The following is a 23,593-nucleotide window of genomic DNA, read 5'->3' on the forward strand; positions in this document are numbered from 1 at the left end:
CACAAATATGCTCATTAGAACTGAAAAGTGAGGGGCGATCCCGGAAGAGCAGGCCTGACCCTACTGACATCCCACAGAAGGGGCTTTCGGGGGGCGTTACCCCTGCACTGACACTGCAGCCAGAAAACACTCACTTCCTCCGAAAAGTCTCCTCTTCTTTTTTCCTGGTGAGCTGCATAGAGTGAAGTTTACCCTCTAAGTCTTTTATCCTGAAAAGAAGCAAATGTTAGTGGAAAAAGCACATAAGAGGCTACTGCAAAGCCAACCTGGAATAACCCGGGACAGGCAGATGCCTCGGGGCTAGAGCCCAGACTGCTCATCGGCCACATCCACCCACGGGGAGGTGGGGAGGCTCCGCACCGGGCGTCCTTCACGGCCACCAGGTCTCGGAGCTCCCAGTCTCTTCGCTGCAGCCTGTCTTCCAGCTCTGCATTCGCCACCTCGGCACCCTGCAGGGACTCCGCAGCCTTCGCCCCGGCCTCTCTCAGGGCCGCAAGCTCTTTGTTCAGCAGTTTAATCTTCGAAAAGAGAATTCAAAATGAGGATGTAAGTGGAACGGACAGAGGTGTTAAGAGTTAAGTGTTACCGTCGTATCAGAACAGGGAGAGAAGAAAGACTGGAATTTGAGAAGCAACAAAACAGTGAGAATCTCCTCACATGCTCTCACAGCATCGAGAGCAGGACCCCCGTGTGAATCCAAGTCGTACTCCAGCACCCCAACCAGGCCATGATCTGGATCCTGGAATCACAGAGGAGGTGGAGGTTGTAAGAATCTGGGTCCCTGCTGAGTGACCCCACTCAAATCCCAGCCACATGCTCAATTTTTAAATAGCTTCTCTGGGGCCTTGGCTTCCTTGACTATAACATAGGGGTGATGGTACTGCTGCTCCCAAATTTGTGTATAACCTGTGTACAAGCTGTGATGCCCTCCAGGGATAGGCGTTCAGGGGACCAGAACCGTCTCATGGCAGAGGTGGGAGTGGGCACGCTCTGGCCCACCTTTCCCCACTCTTTTCCACAGGAGTGCCCACTCCACTGTGAGGCATAGGTTAGCTTCACATGTCCCGCTTGTCTTCTGTTTCCTGGTGCTCAGAAGTCCCCAAAGAGGCCTCATGGGGGTCACCTTGTGGCAGCCCCAGCCTCAAAGTCCTGCTGGCCCTGGGTGACAGGGACAGCATTCTTCCAGGGGGAAGTCAGAGAGACTCTTGTTCAAGGGTCAGGCGGGGCCCAGTGCTGCCCCCTGGACTGTGGCCCTGTGGGAGGCTGACAGCCTGGAGGAGGCACCTTGGTACCACTAGGGCAAGCATCCAACACCTGGCTGGATGCTGCCCAGGTGTGACCAGCTCGGGTGGCAGGACTGGGCCAGACGTCAGCCCTGCTTCTTTGTCCCCCGCACACCTCCCCCTCCTCTCCCGGCTGGTCCCTGTCTTGGTGCTAAAGGCCAGGTGTGTGTGCTCCTCATGTGTCCCCTGGCCAGGTCAGTGCTTTAGAGAAGCCATGCTCGTGGATGGCAGCCAGCACCACAGCTGGGAGCACCAACAGCAGACAGGCCTCCTTCTGAAAATAGGGGGCAAGTGACACTTCCTCACAGGCCCCTTCTGAGCTGTCACGGGATTTCACAGGCCAAGGACAGGGTTTGCGGGATGGCGGTTTCTCCTGGGGGAGGCCCTTCCTCAAAGTCAGAGTAACCAGACCCAGACTAGTGGCACTTGTGCTCCTCCTGGTGGGCAGAGTGGCCATCACTCCGGGCTAGAGCCCTGGCGGGCACGGTGGCAAGCATGTCACCTGCATGGTAAAGACCCCAGCCCACGTACAAAGAGAGAGGGAGGCCTTGGTGTGAACCCTAACTGGCCAGGGCCTTCCCACTTATGCCGAGGACACAGTCACAGTCCGAGGGGCCCGCTACCTTGAGTTCGTGCGCCAGGACAACACTGCTCATGCTATCGGCCCGCAGGCGGAACTCGTGCTCCCGCTTCTGCATTTCAGACTCAAACTCCTGGAGCAGCTCCTGGAACAGAAAAGGGCTGCTGGCAAAAGGAGCACAGTGGGGCTGGCAGAGGCCCACAGGCTCGCTGAGGGTGGGAGGGATGCAGAGGGCCTCATGGAGGATGCGGTCAACGGTGGGATCGAGGCTGAAGGGCATCGGAGAGCCTGTGTTTTCACCCCGGGCGTGGGTTTGTCTGTTTTCTCCGTGATCCTGTGGGGTTTTGCTCTGCCCAGACAGAGCAGCTAGCAAACCCACAAGGAAAGGTTAGCAGAGGCCCGTGAACCCAGAACCAACCCTCCGAGCAGTTAAGCTGTTGGTTCCCTCCATGTCTCTAAAAAAATGCCATTCTTCCATATCAGTCCTCCATGCTGCCTGCCGGGTTTCTGAACAGTCCCACCCCACTGCCCAACCCAGGGTCATGGCTCCACCCCCCGGCTCTGTGAATGCCTCACTCACGGGCTGAATCCAAAAGTCCCTAAATTATTATACTAGTGATTCACTGCACACCCAACAGTGAACAATTATGATGGTTCCCACATCATTGTTTTTCTGAGTTTTCATTTCCCCTCCTCCCCTTCTCCCGCCACTCCTCTGGTGCTCTCCTGTTTCCCGAGTGGTGTCCGCTTCCCAGGACACACCCCACGGTATGATTCTTTCTCCTCCTGGGGTTCCTCTCCCTGGGCTGCCCCACAGCCGGTATCCAGGCCTGCCCTTCACAGCTCCCCAGGCGATCCCCAGGATCCCCTGATGCCCTCTCCCCCTCTCTCCGTGTACTCTTGCAGGAAAGGAGCCTCCTCCCTGCCTCAAGAGCTCGCATCAGGGTGAGAGTCACAGGATCCCCGGCCCCAGTGGGCCTTCTCCCAGTTGTGGGAGCAGGAGCCACCCCCTGCTCCACCTCACTCAGGCTCATGGGCTCCATGTGAGGCTGCCAGCTGGGCCCTGTGACTGGAGCCACCCCGTCCTGGGGATCCAGGGAGCCCGCCCAGCTCAGACCCTCCTTCTCCTGGCAGCCTTCTCCACCCTCCATCTCTTGGTTCTCAAAGTTCTAAACTCAGAAGGGAAACCGAGGCAGCTAAAGGTTGACCCCTCGGCCCTGACCCACAGGTGCTGCTCAGAGCTCGCTCGGTAGTTACACTCCAGTAACCTCCTGAGGCAGCTGCCTAGTCTGAGGCATCCACACCCTCACACTCCAGGGCTCTGGCCTGACATCTGGCCCCACAGTGCTGAAGGCCTTTTCAAGCCGCGACAGAGGAGCTGGGGCCAGGCTTTGCCTTATAGGTTTTGTGGATGTTTGTAGCATCTCCTCTTTGTTTCTCTGACACACTTTCGTTCATGCCTCTGGTGGGGCAGGGGTTTCAGTCTGAAGTCCCCACCCCAAGAAGCAACTGCACCGTTCACTTGACAATCTGATCCCTTCCCGTTTTTTGCTGTATGTTTCTGGAATTTATATTGTTAGATGAATCCTGGACTTATCTTCCATGTCTCTTATCTTCTGTTGGACTTTCTGTGTCTTTTTTCTATCTTCTGACTTTATTCCTTTATATGTACTTGTAATTGTCAAAATTCTTTCTTGTTCTGATTGGCCCTTCCTCCTAGCATCCTGAGTTAAGGATGCAAAACACATTCCTGGGGGTGCTGACCCCCCCGACCCCACCACCCCCTGCAGGCTCGAACTCTCACCTCAGGGGAGGGACAAAGGAAGAGCCCTGTGGGAAGGAGGGAAATAGCCCGCCTCTGCCCCAGGAGCAGGAAGGCAGCTATTCTCCAGACCCATCCTCCGGGACCAGGCTGATGAGAGTTGCAATATCACTGGCACCGCCTGTGGGGCCTGGGAGGCCGCGGCACCAGAGCCACCCGTGCAGAAAACTAGCCCAACACGGACAACCAGACACCACGCACGGGCAAGCCTAGCACGGGCGGCCCACGGGGCCCACCCTGCTGCCCCACTAATCACACAATGGTGGGCTTCAGGAATCACCTTCCCTGTTCCTCTGGGCCTCTTCTTGGGTTGCTGGCATTTCTCTGTCTTGTAATCCTGCCTCAGTTACACACTCCTTTATTTATTGCCAGGAATGAGGCAATAAACAGTTCACTGCTGCTGCTAAGTCACTTCAGTCGTGTCCGACTCTGTGCAACCCCATAGACGGCAGCCACCAGGCTCCCCCATCCCTGGGATTCTCCAGGCAAGAACACTGGAGTGGGTTGCCATTTCCTTCTCCAATGCATGAAAGTGAAAAGGGAAAGTGAAGTCGCTCAGTCGTGTCCGACTCTTCGCGACCCCATGGACTGCAGCCCACCAGGCTTCTCCTTCCATGGGATTTTCCAGGCAAGAGTACTGGAGTGGGGTGCCATTTCCTTCTCCAATGCATGAAAGTGAAAAGTGAAAGTGAAGTCGCTCAGTCGTGTCTGACTCTCAGCGACCCCATGGACTGCATGCAGCCTACCAGGCTCCTCCATCCATGGGATTTTCCAGGCAAGAGTACTGGAGTGGGGTGCCATCGCCTTCTCCGAAATAGTTCACTAGGATGTTGAAATTAAGACTTACAAAAAGGAAAAGGTAAGGCACAGAACGGGAGAAAATATTCAAAAAAATATATACTTAAGGACTTATTTCTGGAGTACACATGAAGAACTCACAAATCAATAATAGGAAGACAACCCAATTTTTTTTTTAAGTACAAAAAAGCTGAACAGACACTTCACAAGGATATATGAATGGCCAATAAGCACGTTAATAGATGCTTAAACTCTGATCATCACGGATAATCGCATTCAATCCCCAGCTACACACCCACTAGACTACTAAACAGGGAAAGACTAACAACACTAAGTGCGAGCAAGGACAGGAAGTGACCAGAACTCTAGTCTGCAGCTGGTGGGATGTGACCCTATAACCATCCTAAAGGACAACTCAGCAGTTTCTCAAAAAGTTAGACAGAGCCGTAGTACGCGTCCCAGAAGTTGCACTCCTGGTCGTGGAGCCTGTGTCCATTCAAAGACAGCCAAGAATGCTCACAGCAGCCTTATTCAAATTGGTTCCAAACTGAAAAGACCCAAGCGTCCAAAGCATGAGCTGACAGAATGGAAACATACTGGCACCTCCACGCAACACACAGCACCAGCAGGCACTGAGAAAGAACAGCTGCCAACCACACGACGTCCATGCGCCTCAGACACGTCACAGCGAGAGGGAAGCCAGACAAAAAGGGGAAACAGCTCGAGGCTCCGTTCTCACAGGACTCTGAAAAGCCAGTTCTCACTGCAAGTGGAAGGCAGCAGGCTGGTGGGACCAGGGCCGGGGGCGCTGCTCCCTGACCGCAGAGAGGCACACAGAACTTTGGGCGGCAGTAAAGTTCTGTCTTGGCGGTTACCCTGTTACCTTGGCTGTGTTAAACCTGTCAAACTGCACACAATATGGTTGCGTGGACTGTAGGAAATGATGGCTTAATGAAGCTAATCTTGGCAGAGCTGACTGAGGGTGTTGTCTCCCTAAGCTTAGACCTACACAGCAGGCACTTGGGCCCACACAGCTGCCTTCCTTCTCCCCATGAGTGATTCGATTTATTTCAGGAAATTTGTGCTGAGCTTCTGCCTGGGGAAGGGCACTTCCCCGGCTGCTGGGCCCTCTATCTGCATGTGAGCGGGGGTTCGTGGCCCCAAATACAGACTTCCACCTGCACATGCATGGCCCTCAACATCCTGAGGCCTAAGATCTCTGAGTCTGTAGGTCCATGGGGTGCGTTTCCCACAGGTCCCCTCCCCCTGCTACGCCGCCCCGGGGAAGGCGCAGGCCCATCCGGGTGCTGAGGCCCTTCTCCTGCTCCTGCCACTGCTATGGGTTCTCACTGTCCTTAATCCTTTACAGTCCTGTCTCCAGCAGTGTCAGGAGAGCAGACATGCATGGCTGATGTGGCCTTTGAATAGGAGGTCTGGATACAGATGCACAAATCACAGCGAGGGACAGAGTCAAACTGAAATGCATGTCCTGGAGTTAGTCTGAATCTAACCATCTCTCCTGGCCTAAAACCTCACAGTGACTTTACCTGACACCCGTCGTTAGGGTGAGCACAGGTTAACACGGAGCGGGAAGACAGGAGGCCCAGCCCATGGAGGAGCTGTGAGGACAGGCTGAGCCCGGCCAGCACAGCATGTGCAAAGCACAGTGCGTGAGAAGCGCAGCACACTAGCAGGATTCCAGGTTTCTGACTGAGTAACGAGGGCCCTGCTTTTGAAGACAGCTGGACAGACTCAGTTACCAAAAGGAAAGGGTCAAGGGAGGCTGAGCCCAGCCAGAGCGTGCAGGCAAGAACGGGTGTGTCTCTGCCTCCTCCCTGAGATAAATGCGTGGCAGGCTCCCTCCCCTCCTCTGAAAGTCGAGGCTGGGGGCCTCAGAGACACTGCGTGGTACAATTGAAAACATACATTTTTTTAATCCCTTGAGAAGCCACATGAAGTTTAAGGGGGTCACACAAGTAACCCTTGTTGGGATCAGAATATGAAAATCATTGAGACTGAATGCTCAGTTCAGTTCAGTAGCTCAGTCACGTCCGACTTTTTGTGACCATATGGGCTGCAGCACACCAGGCCTCCCTATCCATTACCTACTCCCAGAGCTTGCTCAAATTCATGTCCATCAAGTCAGTGATGCCATCGAACCATCTCATCCTCTGTTGTCCCCATCTCCTCCCGCCTTCAATCTTTCCCAGCATCAGTGTCTTTTCAAATGAGTCAGTTCTTCACCTCAGGTGGCCACAGTATTGGAGTTTGAGCTTCAGCATCAGTCCTTTCAATGAATATTTAGGACTGATTTCCTTTAGGATCGACTGGCTCGATCTCCTTGAAGTTCAAGGGACTCTCAAGAGTCTTCTCCAACACCACAGTTCGAAAACACCAATTCTTTGGCGGTCAGCCTTCTTTATAGTCCAACTCTCACATCCATACATGACTACTGGAAAAACCATAGCTTTGACTAAACGGACCTTGTTCACCAAAGTAATGTCTCTGCTTTTTAATAAGCTGTCTAGGTTGATCATAACTTTTCTTCCAAGGAGCAAATGTCTTTTAATTTCATGGCTGCAGTCACCATCTGCAGTGATTTTGGAGCCCCCAAAAATGAAGTCACTGTTTCCATTGTTTCCCCATCTATTTGCCATGAAGTGATGGGACCAGATGCCATGATCTTAGTTTTCTGAATGTTGACTTTTAAGCCAACTTTTTCACTCTCTTCTTTCACTTTCATCAAGAGGCTCTTCAGTTGTTCTTCGCTTTCTGCCATAAGGGTGGTGTCATCTGCATATCTGAGGTTATTGATATTTCTCCCGGCAGTCTTGATTCCAGCTTGTGCTTCATCCAGCCCAGCATTTCTCATGATGTACTCTGCATATAAGTTAAATAAGCAGGGTAACAATATACAGCCTGACATACCCCTTTCCCAATTTGGAACCAGTCTGTTGTTCCATGTCCAGTTCTAACTGTTGCTTCTTGACCTGCATACAGATTTCTCAGGAGGCAGGTAAGGTGATCTGGTATTCCCATCTCTTTAAGAATTTTCACAATTTGTTGTGATCCACAAAGTCAAAGGCTTTGGCGTAGTCAATCAAGCAGAAGTAAACGTTTTTCTGGAACTCTCTTGCTTTTTCAATGATCCAACAGATGTTGGCAATTTGATCTCTGGTTCCTCTGCCTTTTCTAAATTCAGCTTGAACATCTGGAAGTTCATGGTTCACGTCCTGTTGAAGCCTGGCTTGGAGAAGTTTGAGCATTACTTTGACTGCTAACACTACAAAATACTGAAGCCTTTGGTTTTGGCTCAAAGTTGTGCAGGCTATGGCCACCAGGGGGCAGGAAGCCCACACACAGGCAGAGCCTGGCCCAGACCAGTAGGTAAGCACTTAGGATCCTTGGTGAGGAAACAAGAAACCCATTGCACTCCCCATCCCCACTTCAACCCAGAGGTAAGGGGCTCAGGCCTACCTTCTGACCACCTTCCTCTCTTGTTCCTGGGGGCCCCTCTCCTGCTAGTCCCCAAGCCACACCCCTGCCCTGTGACGATGTCCCCTAAACTTCTCTGTTCTTGAATTCAAGGTTCAGCCTGGACAGCTGGCTCCTCTGTCTACAGCCACCCTCTGGGGAAGCCCCAAGCTTCCAGCTCTGTACCTTGGGACCAACCCCCTCCGCCGTGAGCTCCCAGTGTGTCTTCCTGGGAGCCCAGGAGCCACCTCCTTGTACAAAGCCCAACCAAGCGCCCTCCCCATCCTTCCTGTGCAGTTCCCCCATCTCAATACATGGCAAGTTGTCCCGCCAGGCACTCAGCCCCAAAGCAGGCATGTCCTTGGTGCCTGCCTCTCACCCCATCTGATCTATCAGCGTGTCCGCTGGCTCTGTTGTCTAGGTGTATCCAGAACCTGTCAGTGGCTCGAGTCCCCCACCTCTCACCTAGGGCTGCAGCAGCCCTCTTGTGTCTCCCTGCCTCCCCAGCTCCACAGTCTGTCCTCAACCCCACAGAAGAGGCTCTTTTAAAGACTTGACTTGGCTCACAAGCCCCCAAGAGTTTCTCACCTCACCTGGAGCAAAGGTCATTCTCATGAAGGCCTGGGAGGCCATCATAGCCCTCACCTCAGTCTCCTTGAACTTGAATTCTGTTGCTACCTGCAGACTTGGGCTCACAAGTCCTCTTCTCAGGGTGCCCTGACTTGCCTATTAAAAGACCAGTTCCACCTCACCCTGCCCCCGTGTCACACAGGTGATGACCCCAGGATGCTAAAGCCAGAGACTATACTGTTCAGGTGTTCACTGCATCCCCGACGAGGGCCAGCTCACTCCCAGGGCAGGTGGGGCTAGTGCTCAGCCCTAACCCCAGGGCCCAGGAACGTGCCTGGTGAAATCTCTTTGTTAAATGAATGAATACATCAATAAGTCATTGTTTCTCCTTTAGAGGCTTCTAATCCTGGGACTGCTAACCAATAATGAAAAAACAAGTCCACAGTCTACAACTTGCAGACATAATAAACATTAAACAGACTAACTCAGCTCCTGTCGTCTTACATTTCTTTCCTCAAGGTAATAATCAACATTACCATTGAATCAATTCTACCTTTGACAAGTCAGTAATGAGCATAAAGATCTTCAGAAAAAGGAGACAGAAAACCAGTCCAAAGGAAGCCACAAAGCCGATGAGCACATAATACCCCTCCTTCGGTCACAGGGTTGGGCACGGGCAGTAGAGCCCCAAGGCTGGCATGGGCCCCAGCTGGCCCTGAACCACACTAGGCAGCAAAGGCTGCCCAGGTTCCCAGCAGCAGCCCTGGACAAAGCCTATAGCTGGAGAGTCCAGACGTCAAGTTTCCTTCCTGCAAGAGACAGGGCTGGTATGAAAACGCACATCTGAAGGGGCCTTCCTTGTGGACAAGGGGTTTCAAAGCCTGAACAAGCCTGACTCACAGTAAGGACTTCTTTGAGTGTGGACAAGCTGGAAAGTCATCCAGAGACCCAGCCCAGGGACCACAACACTCACCAGGGCCACCGCCGCCTCCATGTGCCACTGACTGCCCTGCTAACAGGGATGATTCCACTGCCACCTGGAGCCCTTCTGAAACTCCTTCTCTGGAGGAGACTCTGACACCACTTGAGGAAACCTCATGACCTAGATGAGTCACAGCTGGTCTCTTGATCGCCCAGCTCAGCCCCCAGTGACCTCGGATGTTTCCCAAAGTCAAACCCACCCATAAGAGACAGAGTTCTTAGGTACTCAAGGACTCCAAAAGAAAGTCCTCTGCAGGAAATGTCAAAAGCTCTACAGAATGTTTTGAGTGATGGCATCATTGTGGACAATGAAATTCAAGCTTCCAGAGGGGAAGGAAAGGACAGGGGCTCCTCCTGCGCCAGCGGTGGTTAATAGATGTGGCCGGGCCCGAAAGCTCGGTCATAAGGACAGTTGCGTCCACGGGTATCTTCCATTCCGATGGGCACAGCTCATCAGGATGCTGTCCTATCTCAGGGTACTGATGCCATACTATGGGATGGAGGGCCCGACACTCAGGCCTCAGTCCACCAGCTGACCGGTCTGCCCTCCTTGAGAACTGCTGACCCCAGTGCCAAGAAAGGACAGGCCAGCACAGGCAGGCACAAAGTTCATATCCGCCCCGTGGCACATCCACCGGGAGACCAGGGTCCAAGGTCGGATCACCCCAGATCACTCAGTCACTATCACTCCAAGGAGGGCAGAGGTGGGGACATAGCCAGGCTGGCTTCCAGCTCCAGCTCCTCTCCAAAATTGCAGACACAAATCTAAAAATAAGTCGTGAGTTGCTAACCCAGGGCAGGAGGACAGTGCCTAAGACTTCACATGCTGGAAGTGTCTTCGACTCAAATTACAGCTCCTCGATTTACTGAGGGGGATCTTGGGCAGGTTACTTAATGTCTCGACCTCGGTTCCCTATTTGCAAAATGCAGAACAAAATGGTGTCTCTGTTGTATTGAGCAGATAAATTCACACGCGTGCATGAGGAGCTACATGCGGCAGTTTCCATAAACACCTGCCGCTGCTGCGGCAACACAAGCTTGGTACATCCCGGAAGACGGACAAGGGGCCCCGTGACGCTGCACACACGCAGCCCTGCTCGACTCAGCCCCAAGTGTGAAGCTTGGTACATCTCGGAAGACGAGCAAGGGGCCCCGTGACGCTGCACACACGCAGCCCTGCTCGACTCAGCCCCAAGTGTGAAGCTTGGTACATCCCGGAAGACGAGCAAGGGGCCCCGTGACGCTGCACACACGCAGCCCTGCTGGACTCAGCCCCAAGTGTGAAGCTTGGTACATCCTGGAAGACGGACAAGGGGCCCATGACGCTGCACACATGCAGCCCTGCTGGACTCAGCCCCAAGTGTGAAGGATGTCCTTCACCCAAACTCCAGCATAGCGAAGTCTCTCGGATGTGGAGGCTGAGCTTCAGGGACAACGAGGAGAAATTTCAGAGACAGGTTTAAGTGTCTCCTGTCAGTTGACACAGCTATATTTAAACTTAGGGTCATTTATTGCTTGTTGAAAGAAATACAATTATCACAATTTGAGTTCCCAGCTCTCTTCCACAGTAAATAACTCTGACTTCATAATACTTCTTTCTCAAACAAATAAAGGATGAAATGTTTATTCATTCCCAAGGAAAGAGAATTCTGGGGGAGTTACCACAGAGGAAGATTTAGATACCCTGACACATTTCACCACAGATCACCACAAAGTGGAAACCTGTGATCCCAGGCTGATACTATAGAACCAAGAAAACAACGGTCCTGAGGAAGAAGCGGATCCCCCACCCTACCTGCCGCTGCAGGCCAAGTTCGCCGTCCAGCTCCTTGAGCCTCCTCTCCAGCTTCCACTTCAGGTTCCCATACTGCTCCCGCTGCTGATCCAGCTCATTGTTCCTGTCACTACGTAAAAAAAAAAAAAAAAAAAAAGCTCAGCGTTAAGAAAAGTCACACTGAATAGTCTCCAAACTACACATTTGCAGGGCTTCCTTTGCAAATGTGAGGTGACAGGTAATGCTGCTTCTTTGCAAGAGTGGCTTTGGCAGGATCCAGACAGGTGACTATCTGCAGAGGAGAACATGACGTGGGATGCAGGCTCTCAGGACAATCCACAAGTGTTCAGGATACAGTCAAAAGTCACTGGTCATACCAGGACTCCCTGGAAGTCCAGCCACTAGGACTCTCTGCTTCCACTGCAGGGGGCACAGGTTTTTATTCTTTGTTTGAGGAATAAAGATCCCACGTGCTGAGCAGTGTGGCCAAAAAGGAAAAAAGGAACACAAAAGTCACTGATCATACAACAAATAGGAACTCTCCACTTGAATGAGAACACACAATCCATAGATGCTAACACCAAGATGACACAGATGCTGATATGATCTAACAAGGATTTTAAAGCAGCCATCATAAAAATGCTCTGACAAGCAATTTCACACAGCCTTGGGACAAACGGAAAACAGAAACTCTCAGAAAAGAAAAAGAAAATATAACAAAGAAGCAAATGGAAACTTGAGAACTAAAAAGTACAATAACCGAAACAAAGGACACTCTAGTTGGGCTCAAAAGCAGAATGAAAAAAAAAAAAAGGGGCAGAATGAACATGTTACAGAAAAGAACCAGAGAATGATGAAAGTTACCTGACCTGATAACAGAAAGAAATATGCTGAAAAAAATGAGCGGAGCCTCAGAGCCCCATGGGATGGTAACAGAAGATGCAGCGTTCACACTGTCCTCCTTCAGTCCCAGGATGGAGGAAAAAGAGGGTGGAGCCAACAATGTACTTGAAGAAATAATGGTTGAAAATGTCCCAAATTTGGTAAAAAAGAATGAGCAGAAGTTCTGGGGAGACACTTCACAAAACAATATAAAGCTCGTCAAGGCTGCAGCAGAGCATGCAGCTGAGGCCTGTCCTTTCTCATCGTGAGCGGAGCCCATGGGCCTGACAACAGCTTCAGGGTCTCAGTTGACCCGCCTCAAGTCAGCTCTTAGTTTCAGATTTAATATATATTTCACATCATTAAAACAGTAAGTCCCCTACATACGAACCTTCTGGAGGCGAACTTTCCAAGATGAGACAGGTGGCAAGTCCAACCACAGAAGCTAGCCCGTGTGCCTGGCATACTCTGTCACGTGCGTGCGTCCTCTACGTGTGGCTGCGCTTTCCGTACTTTACGGTACTGTATAGAGCACAGCAGTACAGTATCTTTATTTCAAGCCCAGGATGTCCAGAAGCGATCGTAAAAGCAGCAGTGATGATGTGGCTGGTACTGTACTGTAAGATTAAAAATGTCTTCTGGGACTTCCCTGATGATCCAGTGGTTAAGAATCTGTCTTGCAATGCAGGAGATGTGGGTTCAATCCCTGGTGAGGGAACTACGATCCCACATGCCTTGAAGCATGTGTGCCCAGGTGTCACAACTACTGAGCCTGTGCTCTAGGCCTGAGAGCTGCAACTATATTGAAGCCCTCGGGCCTAAGATCTCATGCTCTTCAACAAGAGAAGCTACCAGAATGAGAAGCCTGAGCACCGCAACTAGAGAATAGCCCCCGTTCACCACAACTAAAGAAAAGCCCTCGCAGAAAAGAAGACCTAGCTCAGACAAAATTAAATAAATAAATATTTTTAAAAAAAAGATTGTGGCAATTTATGTCAGAGTGTTCTGCCTATGTTTCCTGTAAGAGTTTTATAGTGTCTGGCCTTACATTTAGGTCTTTAATCCATTTTCAGTTTATTTTTGTGTATGGTATTAGGGAGTGTTTTAATTTCATTCTTTTACATGTAGCTGTCCAGTTTTCCCAGCACCGCTTATTGAAGAGGTTATCTTTTCTCCATTGTATCAGATCAGATCAGTCGCTCAGTCGTGTCTGACTCTTTGCGACCCCATGAATCGCAGCACGCCAGGCCTCCCTGTTCATCACCAACTCCCGGAGTTCACTCAGACTCATGTCCATCGAGTCAGTGATGCCATCCAGCCATCTCATCCTGTCGTCCCCTTCTCCTCCTGCCCCCAATCCCTCCCAGCATCAGAGTCTTTTCCAATGAGTCAACTCTTCTCGTGAGGTGACCAAGTATTGGAGTTTCAGCTTTAGTATCATTCCTTCCAAAGAAATCCCAGGGCTGATCTCCTTCAGAATGGACTGGTTGGATCTCCTTGCAGTCCAAGGGACTCTCAAGATGCTCAAAATCACTAATTATCAGAAAAATGCATATGAAAACTATAATGAGGTATCAACTCACACTGGTCAGAATGGCCACCATCAAAAATCTTGACTCCTTTGTCATAGGTTAGGTGACCATAGGTGCATGGGGTTTATCTCTGGCCTTTTGATCCTACTCCACAGATCTATATTTCTGTTTTTGTGCTAGCACTATAGATTCTTCATTATTGTAGCTTTGCAGTACAGTCTGAAGTCAGACAGCTTGATTCAGCTTTATTTCTCTTTCTCAAGACTGCTTTGACTATCCAGGGCCTTTTATGCTTCTATACAAATTGTCATTTTTTTTTTGTTGCTGTTGCTATTCTAGTTCTGTGAAAAATGCCATTGGTAATTTTACAGGGATTGCATTGAATCTGTAGATAGCTTTGAGTGGTATAGTCATTTTCATAATATTGACTCTTCCAATCCAAGAACATGGTATATCTCTCCATCTGTTTGTGTCATCTTTGAATTCTTTAATCACTATCTTATAGTTTAGTACATATGGGTCTTTTGCCTCCTTAGGTAGGTTGATTCTGAGATATTTTCTTCTTTTTGTTGCAACAGTAAATGGGATTATTTCCTTGATTTTTCTTTCTGATCTTTTGTTGTTAGTGTATAAGAATGCAAAAGGTTATAGAGTATTAATTTTGTATTCTGCAACTTTATTAAATTCATTGATTAGCTATTAGTAGTTTCCTGGTGGCATCTTTAGGATTTTCTGTGTAGAGTATTGGGCTTCACTCGTAGCTCAGTTGGTAAAGAATCTGCTTGCAGTATAGGAGACCCCGGTTCAATTCCTGGGTCGGGAAGATCCCCTGGAGAAGGAAATGGCAATCCACTCCAGTATTCTTGCTTGGAGAATTCCACGGACAGAGGAGCCTGGCGGGCTACAGTCCATGGGGTTGCAAGAGTCGGACACGACTTAGCGACTAAACTGCTGCTACTACCATGTAGAGTATCATGTCATCTGCAGACAATGACAGTTTAATTTCTGCTTTTCCAATTTGGATTCCTTTTATTTCTTTTTCTTCTCTGATTACCATGGCCAGGACTTTCAAAACTATTTTGAATAATAGTGGCAAGAAAAACCATAAACAAGATGAAAAGACTACCCTCAGAATGGGAGCCAGTATTTACAAACAAAGCAACTGACAAAATATTAGTCTCCAAAATATACAAATAGTTCATGCAGCTCAAAAATAAAAAATAAATGGCAGAAGACTTAAATAGACATTTCTCCAAAGAAGACACACAAGTGACCAACAAACACATGAAGAAAAGATGTTCAAAAATCTCTAATTATTAGAAAAATGCAAATCAAAACTACAATGAGGTATCATTTCACACTGGTCAGAAGGCCATCATCAAAAATCCATGACAATAAATGCTGGAGAGGGTATGAAGAAAAGGGAACCTTCATGAACTGTTGGTGGAAATGTAAATTAATATAGCCACTACGGAGAACAGTATGGAGATTCCTTAAGAAACTAAAAATAGAACTACCATATGGCCCAGCAATCTCACTACTGGGCATATACCCAGAGAAAAACATAATTCAAAAAGACACACGCACCCCAATGTTCATTGCAATACTATTTACAGTAGTCAGGACACAGAAGCAACCTAAATGTCCTTCAACAGAGGAAGAGGCAGGGACTTCGCTGGTGGTCCAGTGATGAAGACTCTACACTTCCAATGCAGGGGGTGCGGGTTCAACCCCTGACTGGGGAACTAAAATTCCACAATGCTGCATGGGGCAGCTAAAAAGTAAAAAAGTTTTAAAACGACAAAAAACCAACCAAGCAAAAAAACGCCAGAGAAACAGATAAAGAAGTGGTACGTATATACAGTGTAATATTACTCAGCCATAAAAATGAATGACATTGGGTCATTTGTAGAGACATGGATGGACCTAGGGACTGTAACACAGAGTGAAATAAGTCAGAAACAGAAAGGCAAGTAACATATATTAACATTATATGTGGAATCTAGAAAAATGGTAAAAATGATTTTATTTGCAAAGCTGAAATAGAGACACAGACATAGAGAACAAACATATGAATACCAAGGGGGAAAGCTGAGGGAGCAGGGTGAATTGGGAGACTGGGATTGACTGTATATACGCTATTGATACTATGTATAAGATATCTAGTGAGAGCCTACTGTATAATACAGGGAACCCTACTCAGAGCTCTGTGGTAACCTAAATAGGAAGGAAATTAAAAAAAAATTATATATATATATACACACACACACATGTATTCACTTTGCTGTACAGTAGAAACTAACACTGTAAAACCATACTACAATAAAAATTTTTTAATGTTTTTTGTTTTTTATGTATTATTTGTGTGGAAAGTACTATAAACCAATTATAGTACTCAGAGCCCACCTCAGATACCCACCTAAGTGCCTGCTGCCACCAAGGCAGCAGGATGCTCTGACGAGTTACCAGCTGTACCTGGACTAACTTTGTCGGACTTACAAACAGGCCCTCAAAACAGAATATCATTCATATGTAGAGGACTTACTGTAATTATAAGCTCAAATATGTTTTATTACAATAATTCAGATTTGTAACTCATGGAAAAAATTTCAAATAGTTAAACCAATCTACACTAATTTCAGCTGCACTGGGACCCAGAAAAAAACATCCAGGTATGGCCTTGCCTGCCTTCCTGTGACAAACACTGAGCAGGTGGGAGCCGGGCAGCCCTGTGGGGAAGGAGGCCCATGGAGGGCAGGGGCGTGGGGTCCGCTGGCCCTCACCTGTGGACCCGCTCCAGCTCCAGGCGGTGTTCCTGCAGCCTCTGCTGGTACTGCTGCTGCAGGTCCTCCAGCCGCTGGGCCTCGCTGGCCAGCGCCTGCTTCAGCTTGGCTACCTCGATCTTGAGCTCGCTCACCTCGGCCTGCCTGGCCTCCTCCAGCCCTCTGGCCTGGGCAAATGCGGCGTCGTAGCGCTCCAGCTCCCGGTCGCGCTCCTCTAGCACCTGCAGGTTGTAGATGAAGTCCTCCCGCAGGCGCCGCAGCTTCCCCTGAGCCTCCTCCAGTTGGCGCTGTGTGTCCTGCAGGGCCGCCTCCTGCATTTGGGTGCGCTGGGCCTGCAGCGCTCGCCACTCCTCCTCCTTGCGAGCCAGCAGGGCGTTCAGGTCCTGCTCTGAGGGTGGGGGCATCATGTCAGCAACTGCTGCAAAGAGAAGGCGGGCACTGGGTTCACTGCTAGGAAACCTGTGCTCCACAACGCCCACCTCAGATCCCCACCTTAGTGCCTGCTGCCACTAAGGCAGGAGGATGCTCTGACTAGCTACCAGCCGTCTGGTCACACCCTGAATTCTGGAGAGCCAAAGGCAGCTCCCCTAGGGTCCAGCAGGGCAAGGGCACACAGACCCAGACTCCAAAGGCTCTTTCTACCCTCTCCTCATCCTGCAGCAGAGGGAACACACAGGAAGTGCAGGATCACAGAGGGAAGAGAAGGAAAGACAGGGAATGTTGCTTGCTCACTTAGAGGTGCTACTGCTGCTGCTGCTACTGCTAAGTCGCTTCAGTCGTGTCCAACTCTGTGCGACCCCATAGACTCTGCCGTCCCTGGGATTCTCCAGGCAAGAACACTGGAGTGGGTTGCCATTTCCAGTTTCATGAAGTGCTCTATTTTGCAAATAAAAACCCAAGGCTGCTCCAGCCAGTCCCATGTGGCTCCGGAAAGCCAGTGCCCCATTCCCACCCCCATGCTCTACTCCTGGAGCTGGAATGAAGCTCTGGAGATCCACCATCCAGGAGCATACTCCTCTGCTCTTGGGTCCAATCTATTGTGCACAGACATATTTTTAAAAACACAATGAAGTGCTAGGAAAAAAAGGGAAAAAAATACATTATACACCACTCCAATTTTTTAATAGATTCAACAGCATAAAACCACTCTGTCAAATTTCCAACAAGTGTCTGGAGATCTGTTGCTTCCCATGTCCACTGAGGATGCCCACACGTGGGGCAGGGCTGCCGAGAGTTGCTCCCCACCCGGGCACCTCCATGACTGTCCTGGTCCCAGCACCGGCGGAGATGGGGTGGATTGTCATGTGCAAAACCACTTGTGGGGGCATGGAGTGGGGATGGAGTGGGAGTGATATCTCCCTGGTTGACTTATGCAGCGAGTCTGAGGCCATGGGTCATGCCCCACCAGCTACACAGCAGGCCCAGAGGGATGCAGGCTGGCCCAGGTGCCATGAGCATCTTCTGGGACAGACGGTGGAATGTGAGTGATGCCTGGCTCTGCGAGGGCTTTTCCAGGAAGGCCAGGTGGGGTCTGAGACAGGCATCTGGCCATAACTTCTGTGTATCACTGTCCTCAAAGCATCTGAAATGTCTGATTCACTTTGAGAGGGTCTTTTTTTAGATGAAAAGACATACGGTCCCAGGCCATCTCAACCCACAGGGTCAATACACATTCACAGAACTCCTCCTGGACAGAGGGAAATTTCTAACAGGAACAGGATTTCAGGGGCCTGTGAAGACACCCTGCGGGTTGTGAAGGTTCCATGTAGCCCCTCCCCTGAGGGGTACCAGCAGCATCAATACTGGTCTCCCTTGGGCAAAGTAAAGCAAATATCCACGGGCAAACTCAGAAACAAGAAGAAGAGAACCTGAGGGTCTTTTTGTTTTTTTAAGCATTACATTGACAGTAAACACTCCCTGAACCAGAAAGAACACTACTTTTTTCAGAGACATGAAGTTCATTTCACTCCTGAAATTACTAACAAAAACCAACAACAGTTCTACCATGAACCCTTACTTTCCAAAACTCAGTGGAGGTAAGAAATGGACAAACTTTTCATGTTGTTGAAGGCTTTGATGGCATCAGGTTTCTTGTGATGGAGTGCTTTGAGGGGCCTCAACTCAGACCCCTGCAGAGCTGCTGCCCCCAGCACCGAGGAAGCAGACAGTCCTGTGTCCTCAGACAGCCCAAGCCTTGCCTAGTTGATGAGTTGGAACTCTGCCCTGTGAAAGGTGATCACTAATGGTACAACACATAAAACTCTAGAGGAAGACAACAAAAAAACAAAAAACAAGTCCATACATACCCCACCAAAAAATTATCTATTGTAGTCAAAATTATTACTATAACATCCTGGTAGCAATATGAAAAAAAAAAGTAGAGGAGAAATTGTCAGAATGGTCTGGGTTTCTATTTAGAGACTCCCAAAATATTCCGTCAGGACTAAACAAACAGTAAGGGTGTGTTTTCTGGAAGATGTGTGCTGTGTGCTGGGCTACCCCAGCGGACAGTGGGAAAATGAAACAAGCTTTCTAGACATTTGTTTCTCTGAGCTGAGCACAGCAGTGGTCAGAACACAGAAAAATAAAATAAGAAAACACAACATGAAGCACATTGGATTGGGCAATAACGGCCAGGTAATTATTAAGTACTAAGGGCGGCTTGTTAGAAGGCAAAGCACAAAGGAAGACAGGATCCATCATCGGATTTGCATCTTTCATATGGAAAAAGTAAGGCAATCTCCCAGGTGAAGCCACTGGCATTTATTAGATCTAGGCAAATTCCTTATGTAGTTCTTCCTGTAAGGGCAACGAATTGTGCAGGGCAGGGCCTGGCAAGCTTTGTTCCTTTTCGGGCCGGTCAGTAAATATTTGGGTCTTTGTGGGGCACAGGGTCTCTATGGAAACGCCTTAACTCTGCATGAAAGCAGCCAAAGACGACAGAAAATGGTAGACTGAGTTTGGCCCACAGGCCTGCTGTGCTGACCCCCTGAACCTTACACAGGAGATGCTCTCATCAGCAACTGTGTGGCAAATACCATCATTTCTTAAGACTGGTCATTGCACCCCTAATCCTCAGGGGTCCGAGATGAGCTCAATTCGGACACAAATATCCATCTACAACTCTTGCCTGGTGTCCACTGGGGGTGTGGGCCAGGCTCACGGAGGGGAAGAGACGCATGCATTTCCAGCCCAGCCAGTCTCAGGGTTACTCCACCAGACAGGAGGCACAGAGGGGAGTCCCCGCCCCACCCCACAGGGAGAGGGCACAGGCACAAGAGTAACAGATGCAAACACTGGTCTTCATCCACGGTTCCTGGCATAAGGCTCCTAAAACCCTTATTTCCTAAATGACAGGAGCTAAACAGGTCTCTTTAGTTATACTGTGTTTTTGTTCCTAGTTTCTAAAAAAAAACTCTGGGTGAAACGATGTCTCCCATTATTTATAACAAACCTCTTTCAACCACACCTGAGTCAGTTAATGATGTGAGTTTGGAAAGCCCTTGGATGACCAATGAATGAGGGCTGGTTGCCAGCGGAAATAACCACAGGATTAGAGGCTTGAAACTTGCAGCTCCACCTCCCAACTTTCAGGGAGCTGAGAGGAGCTGGGGGCTGACATCAATTACCAATGGCTAATGGTTTAATCTGCCTGTATAATCTGGTCAGGATTGTCAAAATCCTGCCAGGTGGGCGTCCAACCCATGATTTGCACAGGACTGCCAAACAATCCGGAGAAGGTGATGGCACCCCACTCCAGTAATCTTGCCTGGAAAATCCCATGGATGGAGGAGCCTGGTAGGCTGCAGTCCATGCGGTCGCTAGGAGTCAGACATGACTGAGCGACTTCACTTTCCCTTTTCACTTTCATGCATTGGAGAAGGAAATGGCAACCCACTCCAGTGTTCTTGCCTGGAGAATCCCAGGGACGGGGGAGCCTGGTGGGCTGCCGTCTATGGGGTCACACAGAGTCGGACACGACTGAAGCGACTTAGCAGCAGCAACAGCCAAACAATCTAGGCACAAGTGTGTTTCTTTAATGGAGGTTACTCAACCAAAAGACATTTTCCAAACCCAAATACTCAAAACCCAAAACCTGTCTCTTTGCTGCAAAACAAAACTAAGCACCAAATCTCAGCAGCACCTTCCTGGGGAGATTCAGGGGCCAGTCCCTGGAAAAAAATAGACCAGGCAGCTGCTCAGACTTGTCCACAGTCTTTCAGGACCAGCAAGGGGCCGACTGCTGCTGCTGCTGCTGCTAAGTCACTTCAGTCGTGTCCGACTCTGTGTGACCCCAGAGATGGCAGCCCACCAGGCTCCACCATCCCTGGGATTCTCCAGGCAAGAACACTGGAGTGGGTTGCCATTTCCTTCTCCAATGCATGAAAGTGAAAAGTGAAAGTGAAGTCACTCAGTTGTGTCCGACTCTTAGCGACCCCATGGACTGCAGCCCACCAGCCTCCTCCATCCATGGGATTTTCCAGGCAAGAGTACTGGAGTGGGGTGCCACTGCCTTCTCCGAAGCGGGGGTGCTGACTAGCCACAGGTAAAAAGTCCCTCTGGACTTAACCTCCTGGCTGGCAACTAGGTTCATTTTGCCCCCATACAACAAAACTCCCTTAGACAAAAAGGTCTGCAGTCTTTATTTTTAAGACAGTCAAGTGACCAATGGATTTCAAATCCACCTCCCCAGAGGCAAGCGGGTTGGGGTATTTATGAGATCAGGAATAAAGAAGCAGGGGGGTCAGAGGTGTGGGGAGCATGAGGAAAGGGGAAATGGGACTTCCCCTGGTGGTCCAGTGGCTAAGACTCTGCACTCCCAATGTAGGGCGCCTGGGTTCAATCCTTGGTCAGGGAACTAGATTCTGCAAGCAATGACTAAGACTCAGTGCAGTCAAATAAGTCAATATTAAAAAGAAGACCGGTAATCAATCTTCACAGTTATCCTAGTTATTATTATCCACAGTATCTTAGTTACACACTAGAATGTTCTCATAAGTTTATTTTAAATTCATTAACTCACGTGGCCGCATAGGGCTTAGTTGCGACACGCAGGGTACTTTACTGCGGGGTGTGGGCATCTCTCACGTTGTGGTGCGCGGGCTCCAGAGCATGTGGGCTCAGCAGTTCCAGGGACCAGGGTCCAGACCCTCAGGGAAGTCCCCCTCTGCACGTATTGAGGGTGGGGTTTTTGACTCTACGATGTCAAAAGGTCACCAAGCGGACATTGCTACTTATCCTTTTGGAGGGTCAGCGATCCTGTCCAGTCTTAACTGGCTCAGCTCAAACTAGATGCAGCTGGCTCCAAGTCCCGGAAAACAACTCAGGCAAACGTTGTTTAGGTTACATGTTGCTGGCAGGATATCCAAGTCTTAAAACCACCTTGATCAGTGAAGGCAGGTGAACGGGCTTGACTAATTATTACGCATGGGTTCAAAAGCACCCATAAAAATCCCTGAACTACCAGATTTGGAGAGTCTCTAGGCTGATGAAGGTGTGGAAACACGGAGGACAGTGTGCTGGGAGAGAGGGGGTGTGAGCTCCCAGCCCCTCACGCCCACCTTGTCCTGGACGGCTCTTCCATCTGGCCGCTCAGAGTTGTGTCCACTTACAATAAACCGGTGATCTAGTAAGTGAACACTTCCCAGAGTTCTGTGAGCTGCTCTGGGACATTACTGAACCTGAGGAGAGGGGTCCTGCCCTGATTCAGAGCAGCTGGGAGAAGTACAGATGACACCCTGGACTTGCCAGGGGCATCCCGTGGGGCCGGCACTAATCCCCGGCAGTCAGTGTGGAAACTGAGTAAGACGCCCACTAGGCATGTGCTGATACTGCGTGGCGGAGGAAGCACCCCTGACGAGGGGCATCAGGGAGGAAGCAGGCCTCTGAGAGCAGGGAGGGAGGAGGAAGCAAGTGTCCTGATAGCGCTATCCTAACCAGGGACGCGTGGTGGCCTCCCCGCAGGGCTCTGGAGCAGAGGGGAGCTCCGCTGGGCCGACCTTGGGCAGAGCTCCGGCCTCCATGCCTGCTCCTGCTAGGCAGTCTCAGCCTGCCCACAGGCACCTGACGGAGACCCCGGGGCCTGCCACCCTTGATTCTGTGTGCCCCTGCCCCCATGGCCCTCAGCTTGTCAATGGCACCCCCTCATCCAGCTGCCCAAGCCAAACGCCTGGAACTAGCCTGTATCCCTGCTCTCTCACCCAGGCCGCCCTTCAGCCGCCCTCGTCTCTCACCTGGAGCCTCGCTGACTCCAGACCCTGAACTGGCACCTCTGCTACACACCTGCCCTTTTACGGCCACCAAAGGGATGGGTTAAAAAAAAAAGCCTTCCCTCGCCACCACACCCACAAGGGCTTCCTATTCCTCAGTCCCGGGATCACCACCCTTGGGGCTGGGAGGTGCCTAATCTTTCTTGTCAGTCAGCTGCCCCTCTGCCTGGAAACCAACAAGTAGGCTCCTTCCTGTCACTGAGACCAACTCAAGTGTCGCTCCAGGAAATCCTCCAAAACTGGTGCAAGGACGGAGCCCTATTCACATTCAAATTCTCTGCTTGGCGCTTATCAGGAGCCAGCGGTTTACTGCTTATGTGTCATTCTTTCCTACACGTTCCACCAGGTATCCCATACTTGGAACTCCAGCACACAGGAGGCGTTCAAAAGTATGTACTAAATAACTAAATAGAAAAAAAAACTATCCCAGGACAATCATAAACGTGGGGCTCTGGGGCTAGAGCAGAGGAACTGGGGGAAGGCAGGTATCTGCTCCCCAGGGCCCTTCCAAACCCTTCTTCCTCCTCCTCCAAAGGCTTGGCTTCCTTAAAGTGCCCACAACCCTGTGTGCTCCACCACAGAGGACAGCCCTGCACCCACTGAGTTCGCCTGGCCCACCTCTGCCACCCCTTCCGCGGCTTCCCCAACTCCAACATACCCTAGCCCCCCACACTCTGATCGCCAGCCCTCACCCTTCAGCTCCGGTCACTCTAGATCGACAATAACTTGAGCTTTACAGGTGTTACTGGAGGTATCAATGAACTACAGGAAAACCGACATTCACTTTAACAAGTTTTGAATTCAGTAAAAAACTGGAGTTACTGGCTTCAAATTCATTCAGGTGC

The 23,593-nt window shown here is 50.0% G+C and overlaps 1 protein-coding gene across 1 annotated transcript in view; it reads right to left on the reverse strand.

Moving 5' to 3' along the window:
- CCDC57 (coiled-coil domain containing 57) overlaps window positions 1-23,593 on the reverse strand; it is a 112,173-nt gene that overhangs the window by 81,536 nt on the left and 7,044 nt on the right. The window contains exons 2-6 of the mRNA XM_055575433.1: window positions 16,480-16,897; window positions 11,304-11,412; window positions 1,907-2,008; window positions 361-518; window positions 135-209 (exon numbers count right to left, since the gene is read on the reverse strand). Coding sequence (XP_055431408.1) covers window positions 135-209; window positions 361-518; window positions 1,907-2,008; window positions 11,304-11,412; window positions 16,480-16,897 — 862 coding nt within the window. The remainder of the gene's footprint in view (window positions 1-134; window positions 210-360; window positions 519-1,906; window positions 2,009-11,303; window positions 11,413-16,479; window positions 16,898-23,593) is intronic.

Source organism: Bubalus kerabau, chromosome 4 (genome assembly GCF_029407905.1).
Source record: "Bubalus kerabau isolate K-KA32 ecotype Philippines breed swamp buffalo chromosome 4, PCC_UOA_SB_1v2, whole genome shotgun sequence".
Classification (NCBI taxonomy): domain Eukaryota; kingdom Metazoa; phylum Chordata; class Mammalia; order Artiodactyla; family Bovidae; genus Bubalus; species Bubalus kerabau.